General features: G+C 49.4%; 1 protein-coding gene across 1 annotated transcript in view; it reads left to right on the top strand.

Moving 5' to 3' along the window:
* Positions 1-4,563: 4,563 nt before the first annotated feature.
* The window catches only part of PIP5K1C (phosphatidylinositol-4-phosphate 5-kinase, type I, gamma), a gene marked incomplete at its 5' end in the record, with an annotated part of 21,411 nt that continues 12,691 nt past the window's right edge, over positions 4,564-13,283 (top strand). The window contains 7 exons of the mRNA XM_010086784.1: positions 4,564-4,595; positions 6,893-6,979; positions 7,268-7,398; positions 7,995-8,112; positions 10,052-10,204; positions 11,794-12,093; positions 12,625-12,830. Coding sequence (XP_010085086.1) covers positions 4,564-4,595; positions 6,893-6,979; positions 7,268-7,398; positions 7,995-8,112; positions 10,052-10,204; positions 11,794-12,093; positions 12,625-12,830 — 1,027 coding nt within the window. The remainder of the gene's footprint in view (positions 4,596-6,892; positions 6,980-7,267; positions 7,399-7,994; positions 8,113-10,051; positions 10,205-11,793; positions 12,094-12,624; positions 12,831-13,283) is intronic.

Here is a 13,283-nt window from a genome sequence, read left to right as displayed (position 1 = left end):
GTTTTGCTAGGCGACTTGCCTTGGCTGGTTTTGAGAGAACAGAGTGACTTTTTTATTTTCCTTGATTAGTTTTTAAATGTACTCTCTGCCCATAAATGAAACTTGAAACCTTTGGTAAATGCATTCTAAGTTGTAGACAGCGAGGACAATATTTTCTGGTTTTCATGAAGTTTTGCTTTTAAGCCCAAATATTTGATGATTTTTAATTTTTTTCCACTTCTGACATCACTTGCATTTCCCTGATGACAGCATCTAGAGAGGCTGGGGGCTGGAGAAGCTACGGGAGATGCTCGGATCCCAACCCTGCTCCGTTTTGTGAGTTCACGTGCTGGCTGATGAAACCTGTGAACGACGAGGATTTCCTGGGCGAGCGGGAGCCCTCCTGCCAGCCCGTGCTGTGCTTCGCTTCCTGGGAGCACAGTGGAGCCCACGTAAATGGGGTGTGAGGGGCCTGAAAAGGGCTGAACACCGATTTGTTGACGCAGTATATCACGTAGGAGGAGAAATGAGTTATCTTGTGTGGGTTCACGCTGCCCTGGTGTGGTAGAGCTGAGGCTCGAGGGTCCTTTTCTGTGTCGGATGGTAAATGCGCAGAGCGGTTGGGGAGCGTTTTGTCCCTGTCCTGTGGGGTGGCAGCGACAGACAAGCCAGTTGTGGCTGTGAATAGAGAGGTCTATGAAAAAAACAGATGTTAAACCAGAGATGAGAATTGCTGAATGCTACAACCGAAGCATTCGCTTCTGAGGTTCCGGAGGAGCTCGAGTGTTGGGATGGGTTTGACCCAAAGCCATGTACAGATGAGAAGAGGAACTGAAGGCAGCAGGTCAAGCGTGCCTGAAATGCACTGCAAAACCCCGGCACGAGCTGGAGGCAGGGCGGAAAGCTGGGGTTTCATCCCAGGGTTCCCATTCCAGAGCCAGTTGTCACGTTTCTGAATACACCCTCGCTAAGCTGCACCAAATCGGATAAGAATCATTGCAGTTAGCTTGTTAAGTGTTGGAACTTCCCGCAGCGGAGCTCCTGTTCCCTTTAAACCCGAGTGCTGTCTCTCGTGGCTGTATAACCCCCGAAGCTGGAGTTAAATCAGTTTTTGCAAGGCCATCTGTCCCCTTGTTTGAGATGAATGCAACCGAGTGCTGTGCACTGAGTAGCCAGTGGAAGATTTTTTTCATTTTCTGCCTAGACAAGTTGATTTTATAAAGCTCTTTTTTTTTTTTTTTTTTTTTTTTTGGTAGGGGGGGTGGCTGGCAGGGCATGGAGAGAGGTAGGTTTTGCTGGTGATGCTCTTGTCCACCTAAAGCATCATTTCTCCTGGAGATCCACAGTTCCTCGCCTCTGCTACCTTTCCTTGGCACAGGCGGTTGGTGTTGATTCCACATTTGGTACGTGTACAGCAGCAGACACTTAAATCTGGGAACGAAAGCAGCTTGTGGTAATTATCACAAAATTAAAGATAATCTCTTGCTCTGGAATTGTGACAAAGTGCAGAAGAGAGATTAGTGCAGTAGGACAGCGATCTCCCTGCCCTGGCGCCCTCTTGGCTGCCTTGATCCCAGCGATTTCCAGTGGCCGACAGCAGCAGCGTTTGTCCCTTGGCGTTCCTCAGTGGTCTTGAGTTGCTGCTCCAGCTTGTGCCCTGCAGGTTCGTTAGCCAAATGCTCACTCGGTGCTGTATCTCCTTCTCCCTGGGCCATTGAACAATCATAAAATTGTGCTGTCTTAGGTCAAAAACTAATTTTTTGGCACAAGGGGCATGGGTTAGTGGGTTGGGTGGTGTTGGGTTGATGGTTGGACTTGATGATCCTTGAGGTCTTTGCCAACCTTAATGAATCTATGATTCTATGAAAAACTGACGCAGAGTTTGAGCTAGCGGTGGTCCTCTGAGCCGCGTGCTGGTGCCGTCCCAAAGAGGTTTTGTGTCACTCATCGTGTGCCTGGGCCAGGGGATGTGTGACCCAGGTGGGCGATGGAGGGGAGCGGCTCTGTGCTGCGAATGGGTTCCCGTCCTCTTTGGGATGGCATGTGCACTGCCGCTCACGTGGAGGGAGCAGGATTTCAGACCTTTGCTGCAGCCCTGTGATTCTGTTCCTGATGCGAGACTTAGGCACTAGAGAGCACAATTTAGAACAAAACAAGAAGCGAATCTTCCCGTGCTGCTCTGGCTTTGCCGATGCCAGCCACGCTGTCGGGCTGGGCGGTTCACTGCAGACAGGTCAGTGCCACATTGACAAGCCCCATTTTGCACCAGGGGATCTCCAGTCTGCTGAGACCCAAACGGTAAAATAACCTCAGCACTTCTGATCAGGAACAATTTCATCTCCCCTATGACCACGAAGGGGTTTTTGTTGGGTTTGTTGGGGTTTTTTGCTTCCCAGTGTCTGAAATATTTCCTGAAGTATAACTGAATCACACGCGCTCAGTGCCATTGTCACCTGCAGAGCAGCGCACTCCTGTTACGCCCCGCTTGTTGCTCAGGCTCCTTTTGAAACAAGTCCTGAAGCATCACTGCTTGTATTTGAGGAGGCTGAGCAGTTACCCCACCGTAGTTCCTTCGTGGCCAAATGGGGGAGATGCTGAAGCAGCAGTGTGTTGGGCCGGATCCTCCGGGGCTTTTCCTGTTCTCCAGCCAAGAGGGCTGGACATCTCCCACTCCTCATGGAGAGGGACACCCTCCACCCCCCCAGCTTGAGGGTAGGCACCCCCCTGAGCTGAAGGATTTGTGCACCAGCAGGTGATTGCGTAGTCCACCCCTTGCCCTCAAGCCAGGAAAAGTTGAGGGCTTGGAAGAGCCTTTCTCTGGAGGCAAAACTCTCACGCTCTGCTTGATGGTCTCTTGTGAAATTAAGCCCTTTCTAAAGGACTGTGGGTTGCTTAACGCCCTGTGATTGTACAAATGCTTCAGATGGGAGCAGGGAGCAGCACACTCGTACCTGGACACAGTGGCCTTAAATCTGTCACTTGGGTTTGTGTTCTTTGCAAGTGGGCTTCTGTTGTAGTTACACAGAACAGCCGCTCGCTCACCCTCCCTCCTCCTGGGGATGGGGAGAGAATTAACGGGGGGAAGGGAAAAGAGACGCGCGGAGTGAGATGAGAACAATTTAATAACTAAACTACAAGAATAGTGTAAATCGTAATAATGATTATATTAATAGTAATATATACAAATATACAAACAAGTGACACACAGTGACACTGCTCACCACCCCATGGCCAAGGCTCAGCCTGTCGCCAGCCAACGATCCCAGAGCAGGGAGAGTCCTGAAACCACAATCCTGGGATGGAGATAAGAGCCCGAGTGTCCGAGAGACCGAGACAACCCTGAGAGAGGGGTGACCCAGAGGGAGACAACCTGGAGCAAGAGAGAGAACTCCCAGGCAGAGCCTCCCCTCTCCCCTGGCCGTGCCGGGCATGGGATGGAACAGACCATCGGCCAGTTTGGTCTCAGCCCTAACCCTGAGGGGGAATCCTGGGCTGGTCACTGGGGCTGTGCTCCCTTCCAGCTTCTCCTGCCCCTGCAGACACGGGCACAGCAGAGAAGCTGGGAAGTCCTTGAGTGTCCTGGCAGCAGCTGTAACCATCAGCGTGTGATCAGCTTCTGCTCAGCACAAACCCAAACCAGCCTCACCCTGCTGCTGGGAAGAGAGTTCCCTCTGTCCCAGCTGGAACCAGGAAAACTCTGCATGCAGACGTGGTTTTGGGGGCTGGGGGCTGCCATGGCAGGGGAGGTTGTGCTGCTGGGATGGGGTTGGGAGCTCTTCTTAAGCCGCTCTTGATCCTTGTTCGTGGTGGCTCTGCGGAGTCGGCTGGGCTGGAGCTCGTGGTCCCCCACGCGAGGCTCTCGCATGCGAACACCTCGTGAGGACTGCAGCAGAGGAGCCTGTTCGCGCTGTTGCCTAAAAATAAGGAGCTCCTTGCAAACTTGGACTCGTGCTAGGGCATGGAAAGGTGGCCTCATCCTAGTGGAGGGCTTGGGCCCGTGTTTCCAACTCTGATTAGATATCTGAAAGCTTCAGGCAACATCCTGATGTCTCCCTGTTCACTGTAATGGAGTAACGGTGCCTTCTCCCAAAGGCAATGGTAGAGATAAATGATGCATTTGGTTTTTGTGGTATATTTGGACATCAGAGTCTATAAATAGACTCAGTTATCAATATAGCTTGTCAAGTGCCTTGTGAGTGGCTGGAAAGCAGCTTCGTAAGGGTCTCTCTGGGCTTTTATATGTAACTGGCTCTTCGGTGTAGTGTGGACCTATTACTTACGGTGCAGCAGGGATTTACGGGAACTCCTTCTACTGATGCCTCTAGGAGACATTATTGCTAGGAAAAATTGTTCATCTTTGTGCTTCTGAATATGAAATTGTTTGGGTGACTCCTGTAACTTCAGACTCCTGCACTAGTGAAACTGGAAACTGAACAAAACCAGCTGCTATAAAGGCTTTCCAGCTTGCTTGAAAGAGCAAAGCACGGGGCTGTTTTCTCAGTGTGGTTTTTTTTTTTTGCTGGGTTGGTTTTTTTTTTTTCTGATGTCCCCACTTTTACTGATGCTCTTCCCTTCTCTCCCCAGGTCTGGCGCTGAAGAAGGCAGCTATCACTGAGGTGAGAGGTGGAAACCTGGCCTTGAAAATCCCCTGTTGAGAAATGAGAACACAGAGCTCTAGAAAACGCTTCTGCCTGACTTCTTTGAGCAAAGCTGGATTCGGAAATACATTTAAGATTACTGAAAAAGTGATATCTGTTATTTGGGAGAAAGAAAACCAGTGGCAGGTCTCTCTAGTCCCTGTGTTGGTATGACCACAGCCACAGAGGGAATGGGAGGGGATCCTGCCCACCCCGTGGCCAGCTTCAGCTGCGTGCCCCACGACATCTGGAAGTGGCTGAGGGCACCTCTTCCACACCAGAACCTGACGATGATAAGTGGAGAATCTGTGTATTGGGCACCTCCAGCGCTCGGTGTTGGGTCTCACGCGCTCCTGGGAGTCCGTCAAGGAGGCTGTAGTTTGTGAAGCTATAAAACAGGGGAACATCTCGAGGGACTGACCTTTTCTCACACATAATCCAGGTCTCAGGTTGCTGAATCACTGTTACCTTCTGGAGGAAAACTCTTCACAGTTGGCAGCGGGGAATCTAGTAGGAGGATCTGTGCCTGAAAGCTGTTCCCTGAAGCCCACGCTCTTAGTTTAGGGCACTGTGTTCAAATTATTTTTGTTTGATCGAATTTTTCTGACATACCCCTTTACATTACTCACCTGGGATGATGAGCATTCGTATGTGTGAATAGCAAAATCTTCCCATAAAACTGCCAGGAATGTGAAACTTGGTTCTTTTTTTGCCTCCCCAGAAATACACATAGCAGGAAGCTCAGCTTCTGGGAAAGTTGGTTGCTTTGTTTGGTGCACAAACAGCCCCATTTTTTCTTACTCTGGAAACACAGTCACAGGTAGAGCAAGGGACTGTGGAAGGAACTTTTGTTGCTGCTTTTCATATGATGGTAATCTCTTAACCAATACCCGTGTCTGTTAATTGCTTTGCGAGGATGACGATGAGCCACGTGGCGAGGCAGGACGACACCGCTTGAGCTGGTGTGTAATAGGATCCAGGTTGTGGGGTGGAAGCTGCAAGGGAAGGATAAGCTGTCCTGCCAATGGTGACTGCTTGGAGAAGAAGTACTCGGGAGGAAGCCTGGTTGTGCTAAATGTTTAAAACCAAGTAGGAAATAAGATTTTTTTGAAGGAGAAATCGGAGTGCCCCTTCGTACCAGCAGTACAAGCAGTTTGACCAGAAATAGCTGCAAGCTCTTGATTAAAAGCTAAAACACAAAGAACTTGGGTAGTCTGAACAAAATTATCTATTGTCTGCTGTAGGACTGGGTTCTGAGAGCTGGCTCTGTGCGGCACTCGAGAGAGACAGCGATAGAATATTGTTACTGGGGAAATGACCTTGGATCTCCCTGCACACTGCTTGGAGGAACACCCAGAGCCTGGCTGTTCTTTCCTGTAACAAACCCCGATGCCACGGTAGCTTTAGCTGTCGGCCGGGCTCTGCACTGTGCTGGGGTGGCCGGAGAGCTGCGGGGTCGGGGACGTGTTGCCCTCTGGCAGTGAATAGAAGCCCTACGCTTGGGCATGTGAAGCTTCAGCAGACACGGCCGCATTGGTAAAGGGCACAGCCACAGTCTGCTCCCTCCGGGGTTGGCAAGAAAGGGCCCAGGCAGCCTCCGAGGGAGAAGAGGAGGAAAGCAGGACGGGGGCAGGTTTGTTGTCCCTCTGGAGCGCTGGCAGTGCTGTAGGGTCGCTGTAAACTCTGTGCAAAACTTTGGGAAGAGCTGTTCTTGCAGGTCATCCCGTGTGGGCTTGTTCTTTGAATTGTAAACAAGTGAGATTTCGCTTAAATGGATTATCTCCTCGTGGAGGCGGGAGTGGGGCTGTGTTGTCCCTGGTATCTCTCCGTTATTTCTCCGGTGAAGCGTGAGGCACTGGGGTGACACCTGAGGGCATGGGATTTTTAAGAATAAACTTCTCTCACTCTTTGATTTCATACATCACTGTTGTACATCAGTGAGAAACTGCTCAAGCAATGGGGGAATGTTGGCAGCTGGGAACCAAGGAAATCCTTCTGGAGCTCAGCATCTTTGCTGAGGGCTCTGTCCAGTGAGGCTGTCAGATGGAGTGGCTGGGTCTTCTCGTCTTGAGGGATGAATGCATGATTCAAACAGCCTTGTTTAAAGCTTGCCAGTGCCAGTGACACCTGGTGTCGCTCTGCAGGCTCCTCTCCAGCGGTAGAGCACGATCCCTCTGTCCTTCACAGCTGGGGCAGGGGGTTGTGCTGTGCTGCTCTGCTGCTCGGCCGCCGGGTCAGCTCCTGCTCCAGGCTCCAGCCGTGCTCTCTCGTTGCAGGGACCATCGCTACCAGGACAGCCTGGCCAAGGAAAGAAGATAGGTCATCGAGGCGTTGATGCTTCTGGTGAAACCACCTACAAAAAGGTTTGGTTTTGTGGCGTGGGGACTGGCAGCTATGTGTGAGAAGAGAAGCTGGGGCCCAATAGCTACTGATCTGATTTAGATTTTATGTAGCACCCTTGTACCTTGCAAGCGGCACATCTGGAAACCTTGATCCATCTCTTCAGCAAGCTGCTTGAACTTGTTTCGCAGTATGTAGTGCCTGAGACAACCCTGCAGAAGTCATAGGCGTGACTCTATTGTAATAACAGGGGACATTATCGAGATAATCTGCTGTGAAGTGCTCACTGACTGCTCTCTTCTCTCTGCCAGACCACCTCATCCACTCTGAAGGGGGCCATCCAGCTAGGGATTGGATATACTGTCGGCAATCTGAGCTCCAAGCCAGAGAGAGATGTCCTGATGCAGGACTTCTATGTGGTGGAGAGCATTTTTTTCCCAAGGTAAAGGAGAGAGGGGAAATACAATGAATGGTTATTTCTTTTCCTCTCACTCATTTTTCAAGAGAGCTTCCATCTGTCTTTAGATCAGAGTCGAATGCTCTGAATGTTTTAAATACGCATCATTACCTACAAACAGAACAGTGGGGAGTGTTAGGTTCTGCAGTGCACTGGCTTGCGAGCAGGTAGTACTACATGCTTGACTTGGGTAGCCTTCCTGTGTGCTTTTCTTTCTACCTGCCTGTCTAGAATTTCTTCCATGCAATTATACCACATTTGAGATGGAAGAAACTAATTCTGGGAGCTCTTCAACTCTATGAATGAACAAAGCTCATAAAAGCGATGTTCTCTGTGTAAATATATTCTGCTTGGCAAGTGGTTGTTCCTTGCACTCTTTGGCAATAGATTCTGGCAGATAATTTAAAACCTATTTTCCTGTTGTCCTGCTGCAGAAGAAAGACATTGTTGTTGTTCTTGTTCCTAAGATGTCTTTTTGCAAGGCTCAATTCATCTTAAATATACAGTAACCGTGATGTGACTGTACATATCTGGTGAGTGTGACACAGAGACCCTGCTCACGTGATGTCTGTTCTGTGCAGCGAAGGCAGTAATCTCACCCCGGCTCACCATTATGCTGACTTCAGGTTCAAGACCTATGCACCTGTAGCTTTTCGGTACTTCCGAGAACTCTTTGGGATTCGTCCGGATGATTATTTGGTATGGATGTATTTTTGTATTTCTCTGTCTTTCCTCTTTTATTTGAAATGGTCTAGAGTAACACAAGAAATTTGCCCCTGAGTTAAGGCTGTCAGCAATTCTTGCCTAAAAGGGACAGAAAAGAGTTGAGGAACTGTTCTGATCCCAGCAAGGAGTGAGAACAGGCGGTGGATTTAGGGACTCTGTTTAGTTTTGGAGGAGATCCAGTGATGGTCCCAGCAAGACCAGCACCGCTCAGCCCAAGTCTTCGTTTGCTAAGAGGCAGCTGCTGGCTTACCCTGGAAGGAAAGGAAACGATCAGCATCCAGCGTGTGCTGTGTAAGCTGTGCGGTGGGGTTCCCTCTCTGTTTTTTGTGGTGACAATATCTTGCTGTGTTTACAAGCAGAACGAGTTGTGTTTTGCTGGGTGCAACCCTGTAATGTCCCCTGGGGCTCTGAGGACAAAGATGGGAATTCTTCCTTGTGTACTCACTCAAGAACTATGTGAGTGGAGTTATTTTAATCATCTTACAAAGACAGACTAAAATACAGCTTGTTCTTGTGCTCAGAAAGCTCCTCAGAGCTGGAAAGGCTGTGTTTTTGAAATACCTAGTAGTACAAGCTGTCAGGGCTTGGTGTACACTGTGGTTGACTTTGGTCCCTTGCGTGTATGTGACGTCCTGCTTTTTAGAAAAGGACGTTTGTTGAACCGGGGAAGGGAACACACCCAAATGAGTGCATGCCCTCCCCATTCTTGGATATCCATTTTTTTCCTGACTTCAGCTGTAGACAGTGGTAATCATAGCTGAACACCTACAAGCAGAAACAAATCCGTGCCGTTGCGCAGTTTGACAGTAGCAGCTCTCTCCATCTGTGCCATCCAAGCTAAGGCTGGCTAATTTGATGAGTGGTTCAAAACCTGGGTGAGGCAAAGAGCCTGCCTCGATTGCAAAGGTCACGGCTCTGATTTGTTGCTTCTGCTTCCCCTGATTCTCTTGCCTGCCACAGCAGCAAATGCCTTTAATTATGCATGAGATCATTAACTTGATAAAGTCTTGGATCATTAATCTGTGCAGTGCTGAAAGCTGTTTTCAGTACATAATGCTGAACATTTAATTTATCGCTCTGATTATGGCCCTGACATACCCTGCCTCCCTCTCCCCATCTTACCTCTTGCTGTGGCAGCTCTGACACGATGCTGCCCTGACCCCACTCAACCTGCTCTCTCGGGGGGCCGGTGCCCGGCTGCACGGTGCACGTGCGTGCTTGCACTTGCTCCTCTTTTTTTTTTTCCCTCCTCCTGCTAGGCATGTCCTCATTTGAGGGCCTGCTGTTTGCATCCTAATGTCTAGAAATATCCTTCGCATTCCGTTCCCGGTGCAGCACCCCTTGCTGTGCTTACACAGCACTGATCCCTCTCTTGTTTGGTCACCTGGGCTCATACTTTCCGTGTGTTTCTGGCAGGACTGAGGATGTGGCGGTAACAATCCTCTGTAACAGGGGAGCACAAGGCCAGAGGAGGCAGCTGAGAACAGCCAGTGCGTTCTGTTCCCTTCAGCACGGTGATACGCCGTGCCCTGAGCAGACTGTCACGTCTCTTAAAATCCCATCTTTCTGTCTGTGCTTGTGATAATGTGCTGAAAGAAGCCTAAATGCGATACAGGCACAGTGGGAAAAGAGAAGATGTCATTATGAAGCCCGGATGTTCCTGAAAGCAGATATTAGCTTGATTCTGAGTAGCTGGGATGCTCTGAACTGTAATCTTGGTCTCTAATTGTAAATTGTCCATCAGCTTTGCTCCTTACACCTAACCTATAATGAAAATAGTTCTCACTTAAGCTTTGCTACCCCTTCATCTCACGGCGAGACAGCATAGTGGGGGCAGCCCTCAATGGCATAGTACTCAATATGCGATGAGTGGGGGCTAAAAACATAATCTTTTTCTTCTTTTCCTCCCTAGTATTCATTATGTAATGAGCCTCTGATAGAGCTGTCCAACCCTGGTGCCAGCGGCTCCCTCTTCTATGTCACCAGCGACGATGAATTCATCATAAAAACTGTGATGCACAAGGAAGCTGAATTCCTACAGAAGCTCCTTCCTGGCTACTATATGGTGTGTATCCCCCAGCACCTTGAATCCCACCTGGGTTTGTCAGGGCAGCCTTTCTGTCCAGAGCATCACACAAGGTGTGTCCTCCACCTGGGTTTCTTGTGGCTTGCACGCCCCATGCCAGGGACAACGTTAACAGTGTGTCATGAAACCAGTCCCAGAAGCATAAATCCTGTGAGTTATTTGCAAACTCTGTGAGTAAATTTGTAGTACATAACTGTGCCGTAGCTTGTGGGCATGTTCTGGCCTGAAAACAGCTTCCCAGGTGTGTGTTGCTGGGTGTCCTTTTCCCAGCACCCGCTCATTCTTCTTCGCTTGGCACCGTGCGTCTGCCTCAGCCCGACTTTGCGGATGGCTGTTGATTGTCGTGACACAACCACCTTGGTTTTGTGGGGAAACCACCCTGGAAATCTCCCCTATCTGCTGTTTAATAGAGTTACTCTGAAGGCACTTGCTGCTTGTCTCTGGCAGTAAAAAAGCAAAAGGCTCCGGCGGTACCGGCCAGCCTGGCACATCCAGTCCCCTGCAGATGGTTATTGCTGCGCCTCGGGGCTAGCAAGGCAATATATTGAGACCCAGAGGTCTTGCGGGTGGTGAAAAGTAGCAAATCGGAACCAAACCTAACGGTCATCACCCACAAGACCTCTGGGGCCAGCTTTGTAGATGAGGGCACTGCAATTCAGTTAGAACCACCCGTGGATTTGTTTGCTGTGGAGATGCCGAGGAGAAAGTGATGGCAAGCAATGTTAGCGCTGCTTCGTCTGTGTGCGTGTGGCAGTGGATTTGATTTATGTGATCATACACTGTCTTGACGAAAATACTTGCCTCGCTTGATATTTACTGGGGATATTTACTTGTTAGGTGAGATGAGGAGGGTGTGAAATTTTAATACGGTCGTGCTTCTGCCGTCTGTCAGAGAATCTGTCAGGTCTGTCCGTTCTTTCATAGCATGCGGAGATGTTCTGCTTCCTTCCCAAATTTTCCCAAAGCTGAACAAGCAAATCATGCCTCTCATGTCATTCCTAATAATACTGATGCCTAAAAAAAGGACCTGATGGCAGAGCAGGATATCCATCTTCTCTGCCCAACTGTGTTTTATAAAGCCACTCTGCAAAAGGAGGAGAAAATTGACATTGTTTTGTTTAAAAAAACACTGCGTCCCTGGTTTATTCTGGGCCAGGGAATGGCTCTTGATTTCTGACACTTCAGAAGAGATGAAGATAGCTGTTATTTTTAAACTTGAAGTTCCCACTTACTGTGTTTATTTCTCTTCCAGTTTGGTTTCCCTTTTTTAGCTGCTGTTGATGGGGAAAGCGGGGAATTTCCGGACTTGGTTATTTGCCCAGGGAGTTCTGAACATCTCATTCCCTGTATTCAAGGCATAGTGGTATTTTCAGGTCCTAAAACCACGGAAATACAGGAGTTTGGCAAATATGTACAGTAAGCTCTCATGTAAAGTTCAGAAAATCTCTAGGTGATGAACCCCTAGTCTGACTGCTCCAAGATCTGTTAACATGCTTTGTGTTGAACACAGCAGGAGTCTTTCTGCCCCAAGGGCCTTTCCCCATGCTTTTTTTCCAACCCTGCTGCAGAATCTGAACCAGAACCCACGGACACTGCTGCCGAAGTTTTATGGACTGTACTGTGTGCAATCAGGGGGCAAAAACATCCGCGTGGTCGTGATGAACAACATTCTGCCTCGTGTGGTGAAAATGCACCTGAAATTTGACCTGAAAGGCTCGACCTATAAACGCCGGGCATCCAAGAAGGAAAAAGAGAAGTCCAGCCCTACGTACAAGGATCTAGACTTCATACAAGACATGCCCGAGGGCCTGATGCTGGATGCAGACACTTTCAGTGCTTTGGTGAAAACGTTGCAACGAGACTGTCTGGTAAGGAGGGGGCAGGTTGGGGAGCGGGTTAACGAGGTTGTGTGCCTCTTGAGCATGAGGAAGAGCAAATTATTGAGAACCTTGCTAATCTGCTAACCCTAAAGCAGGATAAATCCCTTCTATGCCCTTCTCCCTGAAAGCAAAGCAGTGGAGTTGGATCTCGTGACAGCCTCCGAGGACTAACCCTCTGTTCCTTTGCCTGGTGCATCAGATTGTGGCAACCTGCTCCGCTCATAGCTGGGCTCTTGGGACTAAACACGTTTTTCCTATACAGTGTGCAGCAGATACGTGGTACGACAGTGTTATTTGCAAGCCTTCGCCCCTTTGGGTTGAGTTTGGATGACCAAACTCTATGCAATCAAGTCCAGGGATGAGTGTTGGTTCAGAAATGTTGGAGCTCTGGCAAAGGAGTTGTTAGTGAGAACGTGGACAGGTTCCACGCTTTGGGATCTGTGCTGTATTGGAGCTGCTGGCCTAATATTTTGTCTTTGTTCTTTTGTCTTTGTTCTTAAACTCAATACTAACCCGTAGGTTTTGGAAAGTTTTAAAATCATGGACTACAGCCTCCTGCTTGGGGTTCATAACATAGACCAGCAAGAACGGGAGCGACAGTCAGAGGGAGCCCACAGCACGTCGGATGAGAAGCGTCCCGTAGGGCAGAAGGCACTTTACTCCACGGCCATGGAGTCCATCCAGGGTGGGGCTGCCCGGGGGGAGTCCATAGACACAGATGACACGTAGGTGAAACCCTGGTTCTCTTGTGCTGCTGGGAGGCCTGGAGGTGGAGGCTGGAGTGGTAAATCCCTAACAGAGGTCCAGATGTTAGAGAGAGCATCTCTCCTGGGGGCTGCGGTACCGCTGCCAGTAAAGCAGTGTGGTGTGAAAGGGGGAAGCTGGGGTGGGAAATGTTTCTGTAAGGCCCAGCCTCGCTGTGATCTCTTCTTAAGCCAGTCTGTAGGTTGTCAGGTCCTGTGACAGCCTCTAAACATCCACCCGTTATTCTGGGGAGGTGAAACTAGCTCAGCATCCACATACTTGGAGTGGAAGTGAGGCTCAGCCTGTCCCTAGGACGTTGGAGTTTGTTCTCCATCACTTCATCTTTGGAATCCCTGACAGTACCCTGAGGCCATCCCAGTGGGGGTAGCAAACAGCAGTGTAGCCAAGTGCTGGAGTAACTGGTGGAGCTGTGG

This window comes from Pterocles gutturalis, unplaced genomic scaffold, assembly GCF_000699245.1.
Source record: "Pterocles gutturalis isolate BGI_N339 unplaced genomic scaffold, ASM69924v1 scaffold21851, whole genome shotgun sequence".
Taxonomy (NCBI): domain Eukaryota; kingdom Metazoa; phylum Chordata; class Aves; order Pterocliformes; family Pteroclidae; genus Pterocles; species Pterocles gutturalis.
This window is presented reverse-complemented; position numbering and strand designations above follow the sequence as displayed.